Genomic DNA, 16,007 nt, shown 5'->3' with positions numbered 1-16,007 from the left:
TAGGGGTGTTACAAGGCGAAAATGTGCATTTCTGACTATTTCAGGGGTCATAACTCTAGAAATAGGGCGCAGACCATATTAGAAATAGAAGATGTGCATGTTCATATCATGATAAAGACTCATGCAAGGTTTCATGAATCTATATTAAATACTTTTGAGCTAGGCGTGTCTCTAGGTGAAAATGTGCATTTTTGACTATTTCAGGGGACATCACTCTAAAAATAGGGGGCGTAGCCAGATGAAAAATAGTAGGTGCGCAAGTTCATATCATGATAAAGACTCATGCAAGGTTTCATCAATTTATATCAAATGCTTTTTGAGCTAGGCGTGTCACAAGGTGAAAATGTGCATTTTTGACTATTTCAGGGGCCATAACTCTAAAAATAGGGTGCGGAGCCAGATGAAAAATAAAAGGTGCGCAAGTTCATATCATGATTAAGACTCATGCAAGGTTTCAAGAATCTATACTAAATACTTTTTGAGCTAGGCCTGTCTCTAGGTGAAAATGTGCATATTTTTACTATTTCAGGGGACATAACTCTAAAAATAGGGGGCGGAGCCAGATGAAAAATAAAAGGTGCGCAAGTTCATATCATGATAAAGACTCATGCAAGGTTTCATTAATTTATATCAAATACTTTTTTGAGCTAGGCGTGTCACAAGGTGAAAATGTGCATTTTGACTATTTCAAGGGCCATAACTCTACAATTAGGGGCGGAGCCAGACGAAAAATACATGGTGCGCAAGTTCATATCATGATTTCATCAATTTATATCAAATACTTTTTGAGCTAGGCGCGTCACGAACCTCGGACGGACGCACGGACGGACGCACGGACCCACGGACAAGAGCAAATCTATATGCCCCACCACTCATGGTGGGGGGGGGGGGCACAACAATCTCAGTACTTCAAAGTACTTACCACCATGTGATATACACAGTTTCAGTCTTTTAATCTAGTTTTAACGGCATTTTCATAATCTTTTCGAGGTATCTTGTTTATATAATGGAAAATAGCCAAGTCCAGATTTTTCCGCGTTTAATATTTTCTTTCAGCAAGGTGTTTTTGAGCCTCGGAAATAGGTAAAAGTTACAAGGGGCAAGGTCTGGCAAATAAAGAGGGTGAGGAAGTTCGACAACCTTTTCCTGTTTCAGATATTCAGGTACAATGGCCGCTTAGTGTGACGAAGCATTGTCATGCAATACATTGACACCACAGAGACCAGTTGATTGTCGACGGTTTGCGAAATATCTCTTTAATTTATAATTTAGTGTACAAGAGTAGTTAGTGTTAATCGAGCTATTGTCAAAGCTAAACTGAACGTATTTGAACATGTATTGTATCAATGGAGAACTTACACAACTCTCGATACATGTACCTATTTCGTGCAAATCGTGGTTAAAAGCGAAATATTGGAGTAGTTGCATTCATAATTGAACACCCCTCTTACTTTGAACTTTGAAGGTTAGTAATGAAAATAACTTCAATAAAACGTAGCTGTCACAAACTGACCTCATTGTATATGTAGTTTATATACAGGTATTGCATCATCTTTTTGTAAATTTTTGAGTTATTGAGGTAGACGTCTGAATTTTCGCATAAAATACCTCTCATGTTTTTCTGTATTTCATAACTTAAATTTCCATGTAAATTTTATTAAATTCGGTTCAGTAATAAGAATGTTAATATTTTATAAACTCCAGTAACTCCTGTTTATATCCCCAAAACCACTATAACGGGCCTCAAATTGTCAATTTCAATCCGCGCCAAAGTAGTCGGATTTCCCGGCTATATCGTGATTCCCGTGGAAATACAAATAGTCAGAGTACACGCATAAGCCGTGAGTCCCATGAAATTTGGTGTTTGGCGAGACATTACACTACAAATAGACTGGACTAGATATGCCTAGCGCACACCACTTTCGACATTAGACGAATATACGTCAGATTGATTTTTCTTGGTAGAAATTTATGCTCGATCGAGGTAAGAAGTTTATTTGTTAGATTTTTTGTATAATTTTTTAATTACGATTTTATTTAGTAAATTTTCATTCATTCTGCATAATTTTACAACATTACTTTTCGGCATGTGATTTTGGCTAGTTTCGGTATGTCAGGATTATTTATTAAATTTTCCAGGCTTTTGTAAATTATTTCGAAAGAGGAATCTGAAATGTTTCGTTTATATAAGCTGTAAGATTTGTACTGAAATTTGTGTAACATGATAATAGTAAAGTACTCTTTGTCAAAAGCATATGTCAAACATTTCGTTGTTAATTATGGAATGCCTTACTGCATTGCATTGTTATGTCAAATTTATGTGGCAAGTCTAGTACAATGTATGTAATATGTTATTGTAATTTGAAATTATGTTGTGCCAGTCTATAGCACATCTAAACAATGTCCGTTTTGTAGAATGGAAATTGATACCAGCTATTGTATAACGTTTGATTTGCATTGAATTGTGTTAATTTGTAGTTGTAAATAATAGCTGCAGTTTATCATTTCCTTATCTATAATTTTTCATTATAAACTTTTCATATATTTTCCATAATTTAACTTTAGACTTTTAATTTTAAAAATAATGGAAGTAATAAGTGACGTATTTTAATCCCGTGACGTATGAACTTAGTAGCACATATATTTTGTATAAGTAGCACGTATTATATATAGTTTACCATATGTTATATATTTTAGCTTCTTCCACCAGACGACTTTTACCTGGTGATGCTGTAACGACCCGGTTCATTGTCTTCGCCTCGATGTGATTTTCCCAGCGCAGAGCTTTCGTCCCATGGTTGTGCCGTAAACCGCAAAGACGATGACTTTTATCCATTGAAGTCAGCTCAGGGATCCAGTCACCTACCATCATAGGGAGCCAAAACGGAGTCAACGTATTCACGGTTTAAAGGGACTTTATATGAAGATATGTTGTATTTTTGTGCTACTTAAAGTTCACAATTAACGGAAACATCTGTGTCAACGAACAGTCAGTGTTAGAACTTTATACTTGATAAAAGTTACTGAGCTCAGATTTTTTTCTTTCTTTCTGATAATAAGATTTGTTTTCACTTTCCATTTATTTATTGTAAATAATCATTTTCTGTAAATAAATTTGTAAATATTGTAATGGGTGTTGATTTGTTCTGATAGTTATTGTCCCCGGTACGTCCATCCTGTCACAGTAGCACTTATGAAATCAGAACCGAATGAAAGAACTTTTTGCAGGACCCTCATAACCACTTGATGGAACTCTATGAAAAGTCAAAATTGATTAAATAATTCTACTTGACATTACTTAGGGGCAGCCACCAAAGCTGTTACTAAAACACAAGAGGGCCATGATGGCCCTATATCGCTTACCTGAGTTTAGTTGCTTGCTTGTTAAAAGTTTCTACAAAATAAATACAGGCAGATTATGTGTGTGATATCATTTTGGAAGTTAGGGGCACTAGGTGAGGGTACAAACTTTACATGTTGATAAAAACAATTAACTGAAAATAAAAAAAGTATTGGGGTGCATGATCAGGGTGGTGGAGATGACTGGGTGGATGAGTGAGGTTTTGGGGAGGATACAACTTTGCATGTCGATAAATATTCATGAAAGGTTTAAGGTTTTTAAAAAATGAAAAGTGAAAAAATAAATTGTTGGGTGGTGGGGGACTAAAATGTGGGGGGGGGGGGGGCGGGAGGGAGGCCGGGTGTGGGTTTAAAACGTCAAATATTGATAATATATTTTCCTTTAAGGTAAAACAAGGAACCCTCGGGCGTGGCATATATTGACCACAGGGTCATAATTTGAATATCCTTGATAGTGAACCACTAGAGTAAGTCACATACTAAATATCTAAGATCTGGGCCTTATAGTTTGAGAAAAGAATGTTTTAAGTTTTTTCCCTGTACAGTCTTGGTTGAGAACTAGACGATGCTACATACAAATACAAAGTCCTAGGCCTTGTGCTTTTGGACAAGATTATTTCTAATTTTTTCCTGATAAAAGTCTATTTAAGCCATGTGACACCAAGGAAGGGGCCGTATAAGACCCTAAGGGAATAGTTTTAACAATCTTAGTAGAGGACCACGAAATGGTAGTCATTATTAAAGTAAGGTTATTGGTCCTGTGCGCGACTTAGGTCCTCATGACCCTCGTGATCTTTAATGGCCTTGAAATATTTTTATTTTCAGTCACATTTATTAAATTATTAATCCCCGCCACAAGTGGTGGGGGGTTATAGGAATGGTCTCCGTCAGTCCTTTCGTCCGTCCTTCTGTCCGTCCGTCCTTCCGTCCGTCTGTCCGTAACACTTTCGTGTTCGCTCCATATCTCATAAACCCCTTGAAGGATTTACATGAAACTTGGGTCAAATGATCACCTCATCAAGTCAATGTGCATAAGTTATGAGTTAGTCATACTGGCTCAAGGTCAAGGTCACAACTCAATGTCAAAGATTTGAGCCTTCCATTTTTGGTTCCATTTGGTGTCCACTCTGTATCTCTTAAACCCCTTGAAGGAATTTTATTAAATTTGGGTGAAATGATCACCTCATCAAAACAATGTGCAGAAGCCATGCCGGCTCAAGGTCAAGGTCATAACTTACGGTCAAAGGTTTGAGCCTTCCATTTTGTGTCCACTCTGTATCTCCTAAACGCCTTGAAGGATTTTCATCAAACTTGGGTCAAATGATCACCTCATCAAGAACTCAAGAGTCAGCCATGTCAACTCAAGGTCAAGGTCACAACTCAAGATCAAAGGTTTGAGCTCTGTATCGCCTAAACCCCTTGAAGAAATTTTATGAAACTTGGGTCAAATGATCACCTCATCAAGACGTTGTGCAGAATTTGTAAGTCAGCCATGTCAGTTCAAGGTCAAGGTCACAGCTAAAGGTCAAAGGTTTACCCTTTTACTATCCATAGTAGTGGCGGGGGATTTATCTGTCTTTCAGACTGCCTTGTTGTATATATGAAATGAATTTAGTTTGAATTTCTTTATTTCAGATTGGGAAGATTTTATGAATTGTTGGGATAAAGACATTGCAAAACGTATCTTGGCTGATCGCATTTGTCCAACTGAATTTGAATTGAACAAGATATGCTGGCATTTAGGTCGAAAATGTGAGATAGTCAAAGGAATGGTAACTTTAATTTGTAAATGTATCATGGAAAATAATAGCAAGATAGAAAGTTGTTTGCCATTTTATAGGCAGTACGAGGGGGACAAATGTCTTAAGGTTGTATTTGTAATTGAAACAAAAGAGAAAAAAGTAAATATTCCCGAGTATACAATTATGCAGAGAAATAGAGAAGAACTGGACACAGAACATTCTTTTGTTATTGAGCAAGAGATAATAAATGACAAACTCCCGAGCACAAAAATAGATAATGCCTTTGGAACGACACTTAAGAAAGAACTTGATGAACTCTGGACTGCACATAGTAACTTAACAACAATTACAATGAGCTGTTACAAGTTAAGCAAATACAGTTTAAAGTTGGAAGAAAAAGACTGTATCGTTTTTTGTGTTGATAGAAAGGGCTTGATTCCTTTTGAAGAAGAGCTTTTCCCAAAAAAGGTAGGGGATTTTGAAACCGATGTTAGAGAATGTCATTTTTATCTTCACGACAACTTAGGAGGTTGGCCAACACATTTTCATCAAAATCTACTTCAAGGATGCGAAATTGGCTTTTATGTCGCAAATGAAATACAATTTGGAACAATTGGTTGCTTTCTTACGAAAAGAAATGATCCAGACTATTATGCTTTGACTTGTGCACATGTCGCTTTGAGCTACGAAGAGTATACGAACATAGAAGGAAAGGGTCCACAAAAAAAATGTTTCCAACCAGTTGCGTCTAATAAACAGGCGGGTACATTAGAGGAATCTGTTTCCGACGGAGAGGTCGACGTGTCAGTCATCAAATTAGAAAAAAGTAGATTTCCACAATCGTGCAACTTTCCAACAGGTAGGATAAGAAAGGTGTCAACTGTACGCATAACAAAACCACATATATATTTGTAATATATTCTTAATAGATTTCATTATGATTAAAACTTTAAGGCCGTGGTATGGTGGCATATTTCTGCATCCGCGAAAAATAAAAGCTTTTCGAGAAAATGAATGCAGATATTTAGTGGACAATTTCGCGATAGTACCCACTTCTGCAGTTAAGATACAAGATCTTGAAAATCAATCTTTTCATGAAAAGTTGTTAAAATTTGTTACTGAAACAAAAACAGAAACATTCGGAATGCTTTGAACAACGATATCAAAATGCTTGAAATGAAAGACACGGACTGATACAGAATGTAGTATGTTTAGTAGGGTGACAATCCAGTCAAAAGGGCTCTATTTTTAAAGTTACCCGGACACCCCTGTCTCTCTGAGAAATCCAAGCTGGCGTACAAGATGGCCGCCAAAAATTCAAAGTATCATTTGTTTGCAATTTTGTGGATCCCTTTATTGCACATAATGATTTTAATTAAATTTTATATAAATATGCAAGAATACACATTGATATAACCATTTATTGATAAAACTTTTTAATTTCCTATTGATATTGCAACAACTGAAAAAAAATGTTCCCATAAAATGGTTAAATTTAGGGTATTGGGTGGCGTTTTTAACAGCAGAACAAAGGTCCGTTTACAAAATTTGAATAGATTTGTGGCTGGAAATCAACTGTAACCTTCAGGTAATAAAAATAGTGACATGACATAAGAAAAGAGGTTAAATACTTGAATCCATAACCTTTGATAAGTTGGTGGGGTAATTTTGCATGCGTTTTAGATACAAATGCGTACACCGGTACATTTGATGTTTTTAAACTATTTATTAAACTTTACCTGTTAGCTTTGATTGCTCTGTGATATATTACATCCATACTACATTTTGGCTAAAAGAATGTACTATCTGAAAGTGAAAATCAAAGATGGCTTCCAAGATGGCTGCCACTTACACTGAAAATGGTCCAATATAAGGCTAAATTCCATTCATATGAGTTGCAATTGGACTTAATGACATAAAAGTAACGAAACATATTGTATTAAACAGAATTTATTCATATTTATTCATTTTGGATAAAAACTGATATTAAATATACTTTTAAAAGCTTTTATAAACGGATGGGGTACTCCGACATGCGTTTTTAGCTCACCACAGCACAAAGTGCTCAGGGTGAGCTATTGTTAGCGGACATTGTCCGTCGTGCGTTGTCCGTCAACATTTGCCTTGTGAACACTCTGGAGGCCACATTTGTGACCAATATTTATAAAACTTGGTCAGAATATTAGTCTTGATGATTTCTAGGTCAAGTTCGAAACCGGGTCATGTGGGGTCTAAACTAGGTCAGTAGGCCAGATCAAAGGAAAACTTGTGAACACTAGAGGCCACAGTAACTGTGACACAATATTTATGAAACTTGATCAAAATGTTTGTCTTAATGATTTGTGTCTAGTGGGGTCAAAAACTAGGTCAGTAGGCCAGATCAAAGGAAAAGCTTGTGAACACTCTATAGGCCACAATTGTAACTCAATCTTTATTAACCTTGGTCAGAATGTTTGTCTTAATGATCTCTGGGTCCAGTTTTAATTAGGGTTATTTGGATCCAAAAACTAGGTCACATGGTCAAATCAAAGGAAAAGTTTGTGAACAATCTAAAGGCAACAATCTGGGTCATTTGGGGTCAAAAACTAGGTCAGTAGGCTAGATCAACTCTGGTGAACGATATAGGACCATCATGGCTCTCTTGTTACTTTACAGTACCGTACAGGTGTATCGATTTATTGATTCACGCCCCTTGTGGTATTTCTAATGTTATAAAGTTAATGTAACCTTTCTTTAATCCAAAACAATCGCGATGAATCTGTATTTGCTTAAAACAAAATATATTCATCGAATTTTGGATATACTTGCATTATCAGTTCTGTAGGAATGTATTACTGACTACATGTAATGTAGTGTAACTGAATAACACAAAGTTAGATAAATTATGGCAAACTTAAAGTTTGCTTAAAGTGTAAACAGTAGGATAAGATTACAAGGGACAGTTCTAGTTTTTAAGTCTACTAGTCATCAGTTGCATCAAAAGCTTATATTGTAAACAAGTTTTGGCATATATTTGTGCTGTCATTGTAGCCTTTACATTCACAGGCATGTGTCTCATTTCTTGTGCAAATGCAGTCAATTGAGCAAAAATCTTTACAGAGAAACACTAGGTCACTTAGGAGGTCGGGTGCTGCTGCAGGCTCAGACATCATGTGTGGGCTCTATAGACCAGTATCTGGATCAACCCTGAAACCAAAATCGAGTTTGATTAGCAAACTAAAATCTTTATATTCTGCAGTTCTTCAAATTAGTATCTGATACGTACAACGGAGTAAATGCAGCATAAGCTGTCGTCAGTTAGAGGTAGCTTTCTTGGTTTCACCCGCTCCTTTTCGAGAACGATACTTGAACGCAAGGAATTAAAAAAGACAGTTTGAAGACCCATAAAGGTACCCCACAAAAGCAGTGGCAGCAGACTTGGACTCGAAAGACAAACATGGTGTACTACCAAGACTGGAGAGATCATGAAGTTGTACTGTATATTTAAGCAGTACCTGGAATGCCTTCTTTTTACCCACACCATACATTGAGGAACAAGTGTCACATCCTATAACACAGTATACAGGTAAAAAGATATCCTGTTGGGCTGGCGACAACTTTGCAACCGCTACATGGATTGGTATATATCCGGTAAGGTCAGTATGTGTAGATCTTCGACCAGTTTTGAGAAAGATTGTGTCAATACAAATACTACTGGTGTGATGAGTTAACAGAACCAAAACGTCTGTGTCCGGACTAATAAAATCTGTAAAAAGATCCTTTGGAAGAGCAAAGAATGCAACCAAGAATAATAATAGCAGACTCGGGTTGATTGAGTTTGTTCATGAGAGGTAATGAAATGTGCAACACCTCTAACAACGGCCTTCCTGGTGCCAAAACTGGATGCATATGCCAAGTGTAATATCATCCTACCATCAGCTTCTTCCTGACTTGATTCCATTTGATAAACAAAAGAAACAGCACTACAAGGGACTCGTATGACTTTTTCATCCATACCACCTGAAACAAAAATAACTTTATCTGTCTCAAGCAGATTATGACAATTTTCTGTCAAAAATTTTGTATACAGCTTTATAAATTCATTCTTGCTTTTGCTGCTAGTCAAGACTTTCTTCCAGTCAGGAATCAACATGTTCATTTGCATAGCAACTGGCGCAGTGGTACTAGTGTTATCACGTTACTGGCGTGTCTGGGACTTTAAGCTATTTGTCAAATATCGGTCAAAGACAACATGAACCTGTTAACAATGCAAACTGCTTTTAAAGATATAGCTCCAAAAACCAAGATGCCATCTGAATGTATGTCTGTTTTTGATCTGTAGAAGGTTGTAGCAGTTGAACAATAGCCACAGCACCAAACACAATACAGCCAGGCTCAGAAACACTTGAGACAATCAAATCAGAACCAGCAAGTTTCTCTAGCTTCTCACCAAAATCTGACTTCTTCGTTGACATCATGTCTCCATCATCAGAAAACAAACTACAGGGGCATTTTCAAATGAAAGTACTTGTTCAAGTGGTACTTTCTTGGGGGCATTGATGGCCAACAGTCTTAAATACATTCCCTTCTCCATTTTATACTGACAGCTTTGAATTAACAAAATCATTGTCCTGAACAAAATATTCAGTATCTTAGACTTGTCTTCTTGTTTTAACTTATTTTTAGGCTTAGTTTGATTTGACAAGGTCATGCACTGTTTACATTCTGCGTTTCAATATTTTATTACATTGACATTGTGTATCATTGTAAAAATTATCAGGAACAATAATGTAAAATATTTTCTTCTAAATTTATCCTTTATTAGGCTTTATTAGTTTGTAATTTTGTATATCTCTACATTGTTTACATTTATTCATTTGAATGTTCCCGCTTCCAAACATTAACAGGTGATATGGCTATTTGTACCTCAACAATTTGGTCCTACCCAAAATACTATTGGTAGCCCGCAAAATGTGTTGCAGCAACAAAATAAGTGTTAAAATGAAAGTAAGTGAAACATATAAGATCAATACTACTTACCAGTTTCTTCCATTCCCAATGGTCAGCTATTCTTGGTGTTATTTCATAGGGCAACATCACTGGAAATGAGTTACTCAAACAAGGCACAGCCCTGTTTATTCCATAAATACCGATATGTAAATATTATGCTCAGTGCTCTATAAGTCTGGCTTTTTTCAGTAAAAAATGTGGCCATTTTGAAAGCCAACTTGGATTCTATCTATTCTATATGCCCAAATATAACATATTTTCAACATTATTTATACAAACAGTGCTTGGAGCTGATAGGGAATGTCAGTTTCTTGTTATATTAACCTTTTACATTTATTTCTACAATTCTGGTCAAATTACCCCCACCCACTTATAAAAGCTTATGAATTAAAAAAAAATCTAACTCTTTGTATATATTTTCATTATCTGAATGTTACATTTCATATCTGAGCATAAATACATATACATTTTGTCATATCCTTTTACCTGCTGTTAAAGATAACACCTAATACCCTGAATTTAACCAAATTCGAGGGAACAATTTTGTATTTTTTGCAAAATTTGCAGGAATAAATATAAAAAAAAACAACTAATTAATGTAATTCCTATGTGTATCTGTGCATATAAAAACACAAAACATAATTAGTCATTAAGTGCAACACTGGGGTCCACAAAGCTGAAAAAAATGATATTTTTCAATTTTGGCGGCCATCTTGGATTTCTCAGAACGCCACCATTTATGCCGATTTATGCCGGTAGTTTCATAAACTTCAGACTTCTACAAACATTTTGGTATATAACTTATATAGTTGTACGGAGGGGTTCAGGTTCATATTTTTAAAGCCAGAATGTCACCCTACTAGTTGCTTATGGCTTTCTGAAATATTTTACTATTTTCGTGAAAACTGTTATTTTCGCGAAAAGATTTTATTTTCACGAAAACCTTACCGTTTTCCATAAAGGTTTGGTCTATTTTCTCGAAATTTATCTGGTTTACTTATGCAGATTTAGGTACTAACGCATTTTTTCCACTTAATTTTTGCAGTTCTTTTCATGAATAGCTTTTATGTTTCCGTGAAAACTTGATATATTTTCGCCAAACGTATCTGGTTATCGTATGCAAAGATATGTCAACATACCAGGGTACTACAAAATCACATGAACCCCGTATCCCAGCTTTAGGGAGGTATATATGAGTTATCTTACGATAGGCCAGTCTGTTGAACAAATTTAGTCTACAATTTCTCTCACAGGTTTAAATGAATTATTATGAATATGTTTTCAATCACAATGTGTATAAGCAGACAAGTCATAGGGCGAACATAAGTGTTCCACATTGCAACCTATACCAAATTGCGGAATGGTGCCTATGGTCACCATTTCTCATGTAAGTGCATATCATATCTCCCTCTTTAGATCCGCAACAGGTGCGTAGTTTTCATGCCATGAAAGTAAGGCCATTGCAAAATGATTTTTGTACTTAATATCGATGTTAATATTAGTGTTATTTTAAAGCGAAACATAAATAGTTTTTGGTACTTCATTATGGCAATGATAAATGTTTGCAGTTATTCTGTAACAGAAGTTTAACTACAGCAAATTATATTGATCAAGTAAACATAATTACATGTATCAGTTTTGTAAAGAAAAATACAGGCATTCATATTGGAAAAAGATCAGTTGGATATTTGTCCCAATTTATTCATTATAGTTCAGAATTAACTACAATTTATATATCAAAGACAATCTTCTTAACCTTGCAAGCTATCTTACAATACCGGTATGTAAAATTGCAAACATATGTAGCAAACCGTAAAATGACAGATATGACAAACTTTGACCAACGGTTAATTTTAGACCAACAATCAATGTTTAGTATTTCGTTTTCTCATCGCTTTGAATGTACATTAAAAGTACTATTATTTGAATCAGTCTGATTATCATAATTTTGAGGTACTCATTTTCGTTTTTCATTGCTGCAAGTGAAAAAATAAATACACATATTACATATCTTAAATATTAAAGCTAAAACATAATGAACTTCTTTAGCGTAAGGAGAATCGAATCGATAAAGTTAAGTAAATCTCTGTTAGAACATGCAATTACAAATTAAGTTGTATTTACAGATCGTCAGCTTGGCGCAGTAGCGGGTTAACTCCGATTTTTAAACTTTTCAGATGAAGCAAAAAACTGATTGTTTTGTTAGCAGACATGGGGCCGATTTCTTTGAAAAGTAATTGATTATTATTAATCGATTACTAAGACATTTAAATAAACGATTATTAATTGATTAACGGACCAATTTCTATTAATCGATAACGTTATTAATCTATAACCCAAAGTAATCATGAGTAATGATTATTTTTTAAAAGCACAGAATGAAACAGCCGTATGACGTCCCTTGAACCGTTTGTAAGCAATCATAAATGACTCCAGTGTCCAGCCGAAAATAAAATGTCCCGTAATTCCTAAATAGCCTTTCATTTGGCAATTAGACCATAGATCAATAGTCAAGCACACCCTTTGAGCAGTTTGTAATTTTGACTTCAGGTTAGCCTGAATTCCAGCTTAACATTCCCAAATATGAATGATTTACAGTGCTTGCACTGTGCTTTTACAGTTCCTTCGGCAAGTATATTATCTATTATCCGGAAATTCGAAATGCTTCCTAGCAGCCATACTAACAAGTCTGAACTACTCTGGGTGCAAATTATTTTATAAATGGCACAAATATATTTTCAAACAAAAGTATAACAAAGCACTAAACAATGTTGACATCTGAGGAAGATTAGTACACAAGAATTTAACTTAAATAGAGTTAACCAACTTATCAAATTATAGTCAAAAGAAAAGAGCAATTATGAAATTCAGTCTTTTTATATTTCTGGAATAAACAGGGTGTCTTTTTCCCCATATCAACTTTACTAAATTTTAAATCTCCACTCAAATTATTGTATGGTGATTTAAAACTGTGCCCTTAGGCAAAATCCAGGCAGATGTATAAAATTTGGTACACCTAAATTAGGTGACAATTGTCAATCAATATCCTGAAAGTGTAATCTTCTAACTATACTTGTTAATTGCCACACATTCATGACATGTATGACCACAATGCTGCACATTATAAGGTAATGATCAGCCTCATATATAAACAAGTAATCATGTATTAATCGTAAAATAATCATGATTACAGCTTAATTTTCTTCATTAATCGATCAAATTATATATCATTAATCGGAAAAAAGTATAAGTAATGATTAATGATGATTAATCGATTACCCCATGTATGTTTGTTAGAAATTCAAACAGCCATTGAATTAATAATTCTATGCATATTAAAATGTAATAATTTAAGTATTGTTAATGTACTTTTATCAAAATTAGTATAAAAAAGAATTATTTAAAAAAAAACATATACTTAGCAGAATTTGTCGCTGATATTCTATGTGCAAAATGGGATAAGAGCCTTTATCATTTTTTGCGCAAAGATATATTTGTGCAGACTAATAGCCTTTATATGGATTTTTCACTAACTGTTAAATTTGATGATAAATTTCTATTATATTTTTCATTGTAAAATTGTTGAAACATTTATCTGCTTTTCTCATTTCAACATCTTCTGTTATTTTTTTAATAAAAGGTAAAATAGGTGTTTTGCCATATAGTTAGGACTTCCAACAAATGAAAGGTCATACTTCAAAAAAATTGACGCAAAACAACTGTTTAAAATTCAACTTGATTGAATAAATTAAATACATTTGTCCATGATTTTGAAAATAATTACATAGAGATCACGAAAGGCTGCCCTTAATGCTAAGCCAGTTTAAAGTGTAAGTAATATTCTTTGAAAATAATCTAATGGTTTCTAAGGTAAAATCAAATCTACATACTTCGAAACAACTGTTCATTCTGATTGCAAATTTTCATTAAATACCTCATCACCATTTTAATGTAAATAATGCAGTGCAAATATAGACCTATGTAATTGAAATCTTCCAGAATTCAGTGACTTTCAATTTTTTCATAACAAGTCTGCATTATTCAGAGAAATGTATTGTACAAGTAGTTAGGAGCAATTCCTTGTTAACAGAAATTTAAAAAATACATATATACAATAAACATGACAAACCAAACATGTCATATCTGTTGTCACTCGTCAGCCTTCTTTAATTTATTTACATCTTTAACTTAATTTTTCTCGTGGAAGTTCTACAAAGAATGTATGATAAGCTGCTGGTAAAACATTATTCAGACAGAGCTTTAAATTTGTAAATAATGGTAGTTTGCCTTTGTCAGTTTTAGGGTATCTCCATGTCTGAAAAATCTCTTTAATGTAGGGAGGGACTTATCTTGGTTTCTAAGGTTAGACTGCAAGTTAACATATGACAAAAGGGCCATTGTAATCATACTGTATAGCTGCTTGATCAGGAGAACTACTTTCAAAACAGGTAGTTTTTATTTCCATCCATTTTATTTTACAACCCTTTGTATCATGTTTTATTTTCTGATTTGATCACTTGAATATTTAAAGTAAACAAATCTCTGGAGGTCATTTCAGTAACAATGTAAGGCTTTAATCTTCTGGCCAATTGAATAGATGTGGCAAATTAAGATGCTGTATACAATTGAATGTTTCTGATTGCCTTTTCTATAGCTGAATGAACAGGATCGGTTTCATTTTGCGTGTGAGCTCTTTCTAAGAATTTGTGAGAAAAATCAAAATGTTTTAAACTATACCACAGCATGCCTACAAAATAAAATTGTTTCGATTTCGACCAGTGCAGTTATCGAAAAAAATGTGATAGACTTTATGTTCTTTTTAGACATAGTTTTGTTTTAACAACTGGAAACGCATTAAGCAATTTCACATGTACACCGTTTAGTAGCTGTCTCATTCCAGACATAGCAGTATGAATCTGGGGAACCTTAAATATGCACATTTAGGTTACAATAGTTTAGTTTCCTTGAATAATACATGTACATGCATGACCTGTTGAAGGTCAAAACAGGCAGCATCAGTATGTGGACTTGACTTTGTTATATGTTTGTCACGCTTTTCCTCAAGCCTAGTAGACTCTTTATTTTGGATGTGCCTATTAAACATTGGTGCGTTTTGTTTTGTTTGTTTGTTTTTTTTTTTCTTTTTGTTGCTTCATTTCTAATGTCAGATAACCATTTCTATTACAAAAGTCACATTGATCTTCTAAGGGTTTTTAAAATGCTTTGTTATATTGGGTGTTGAAGACATGTCTGTACAGGACAAACATTGTTACAGTTACGTCGTTCTACATGTACATACAGCCGATACATTTTGGGAGGCTTATTCGCCTTCAAGACGCTCCTTTTAGAGGACTTCCTACATGGGGAAACTCTCAATATGTTCTTTAACATCATCCCTAACGGAAATGTGTACTATTCTGATGTGTCCCCCTTAAATCTTTGCAGGTTGTATGAATCAATACACCCCTCCATCTAATATATTAATCTGGGAGTGTGTAATATCTAGAGGTCAAAAATAAATTGCTAACAAAAACTTCAACAATTTTTGAATTTAAAATAAAAGTGTACTTTCTTGAAACATTTCTGTGTTTTTGGCCTCTGTTCCGAAATCTTCTTCTATAGAATGTGAAATAAATTATTTTTATTAAAATAAAACCTGCAGACAAGAACTCATGAAATATTTTTTGTCTTTGGTCGTTACCAAATCTATCATGATGGCATTTCTTTTTTTTTTTTTTTTTTGTAATTTTGTAATTTCTGATTGGACAGAATTACACAAAAAGGGAATTCTAGCGGAAGTACCAGCAATATGTTTATAGATGGATTTTCAGTTGGGTTCTCTGATAGTTGGCTAGAAAGTGGGCTACAAAACGGGTTCCCATGTGGTTGTGTAGTAGGTGGGCTACCTGAGGGATT

The 16,007-nt window shown here is 34.5% G+C and overlaps 1 protein-coding gene across 1 annotated transcript in view; it reads left to right on the top strand.

Annotated features, from left to right (window-relative positions):
• Nucleotides 1–6,209, top strand: part of LOC128554257 (uncharacterized) — a 38,553-nt gene extending 32,344 nt beyond the window's left edge. Inside the window, exon 5 of the mRNA XM_053535507.1 lies at nucleotides 4,996–6,209. Coding sequence (XP_053391482.1) covers nucleotides 4,996–6,017 — 1,022 coding nt within the window. The 3' untranslated portion in view covers nucleotides 6,018–6,209. The remainder of the gene's footprint in view (nucleotides 1–4,995) is intronic.
• Nucleotides 6,210–16,007: the final 9,798 nt, after the last annotated feature.

Source organism: Mercenaria mercenaria, unplaced genomic scaffold (assembly GCF_021730395.1).
Source record: "Mercenaria mercenaria strain notata unplaced genomic scaffold, MADL_Memer_1 contig_4878, whole genome shotgun sequence".
NCBI classification, from domain to species: domain Eukaryota; kingdom Metazoa; phylum Mollusca; class Bivalvia; order Venerida; family Veneridae; genus Mercenaria; species Mercenaria mercenaria.
Note: the sequence above shows the minus strand (reverse complement) of the source record. Positions and strands in the feature narration are given on the sequence as shown.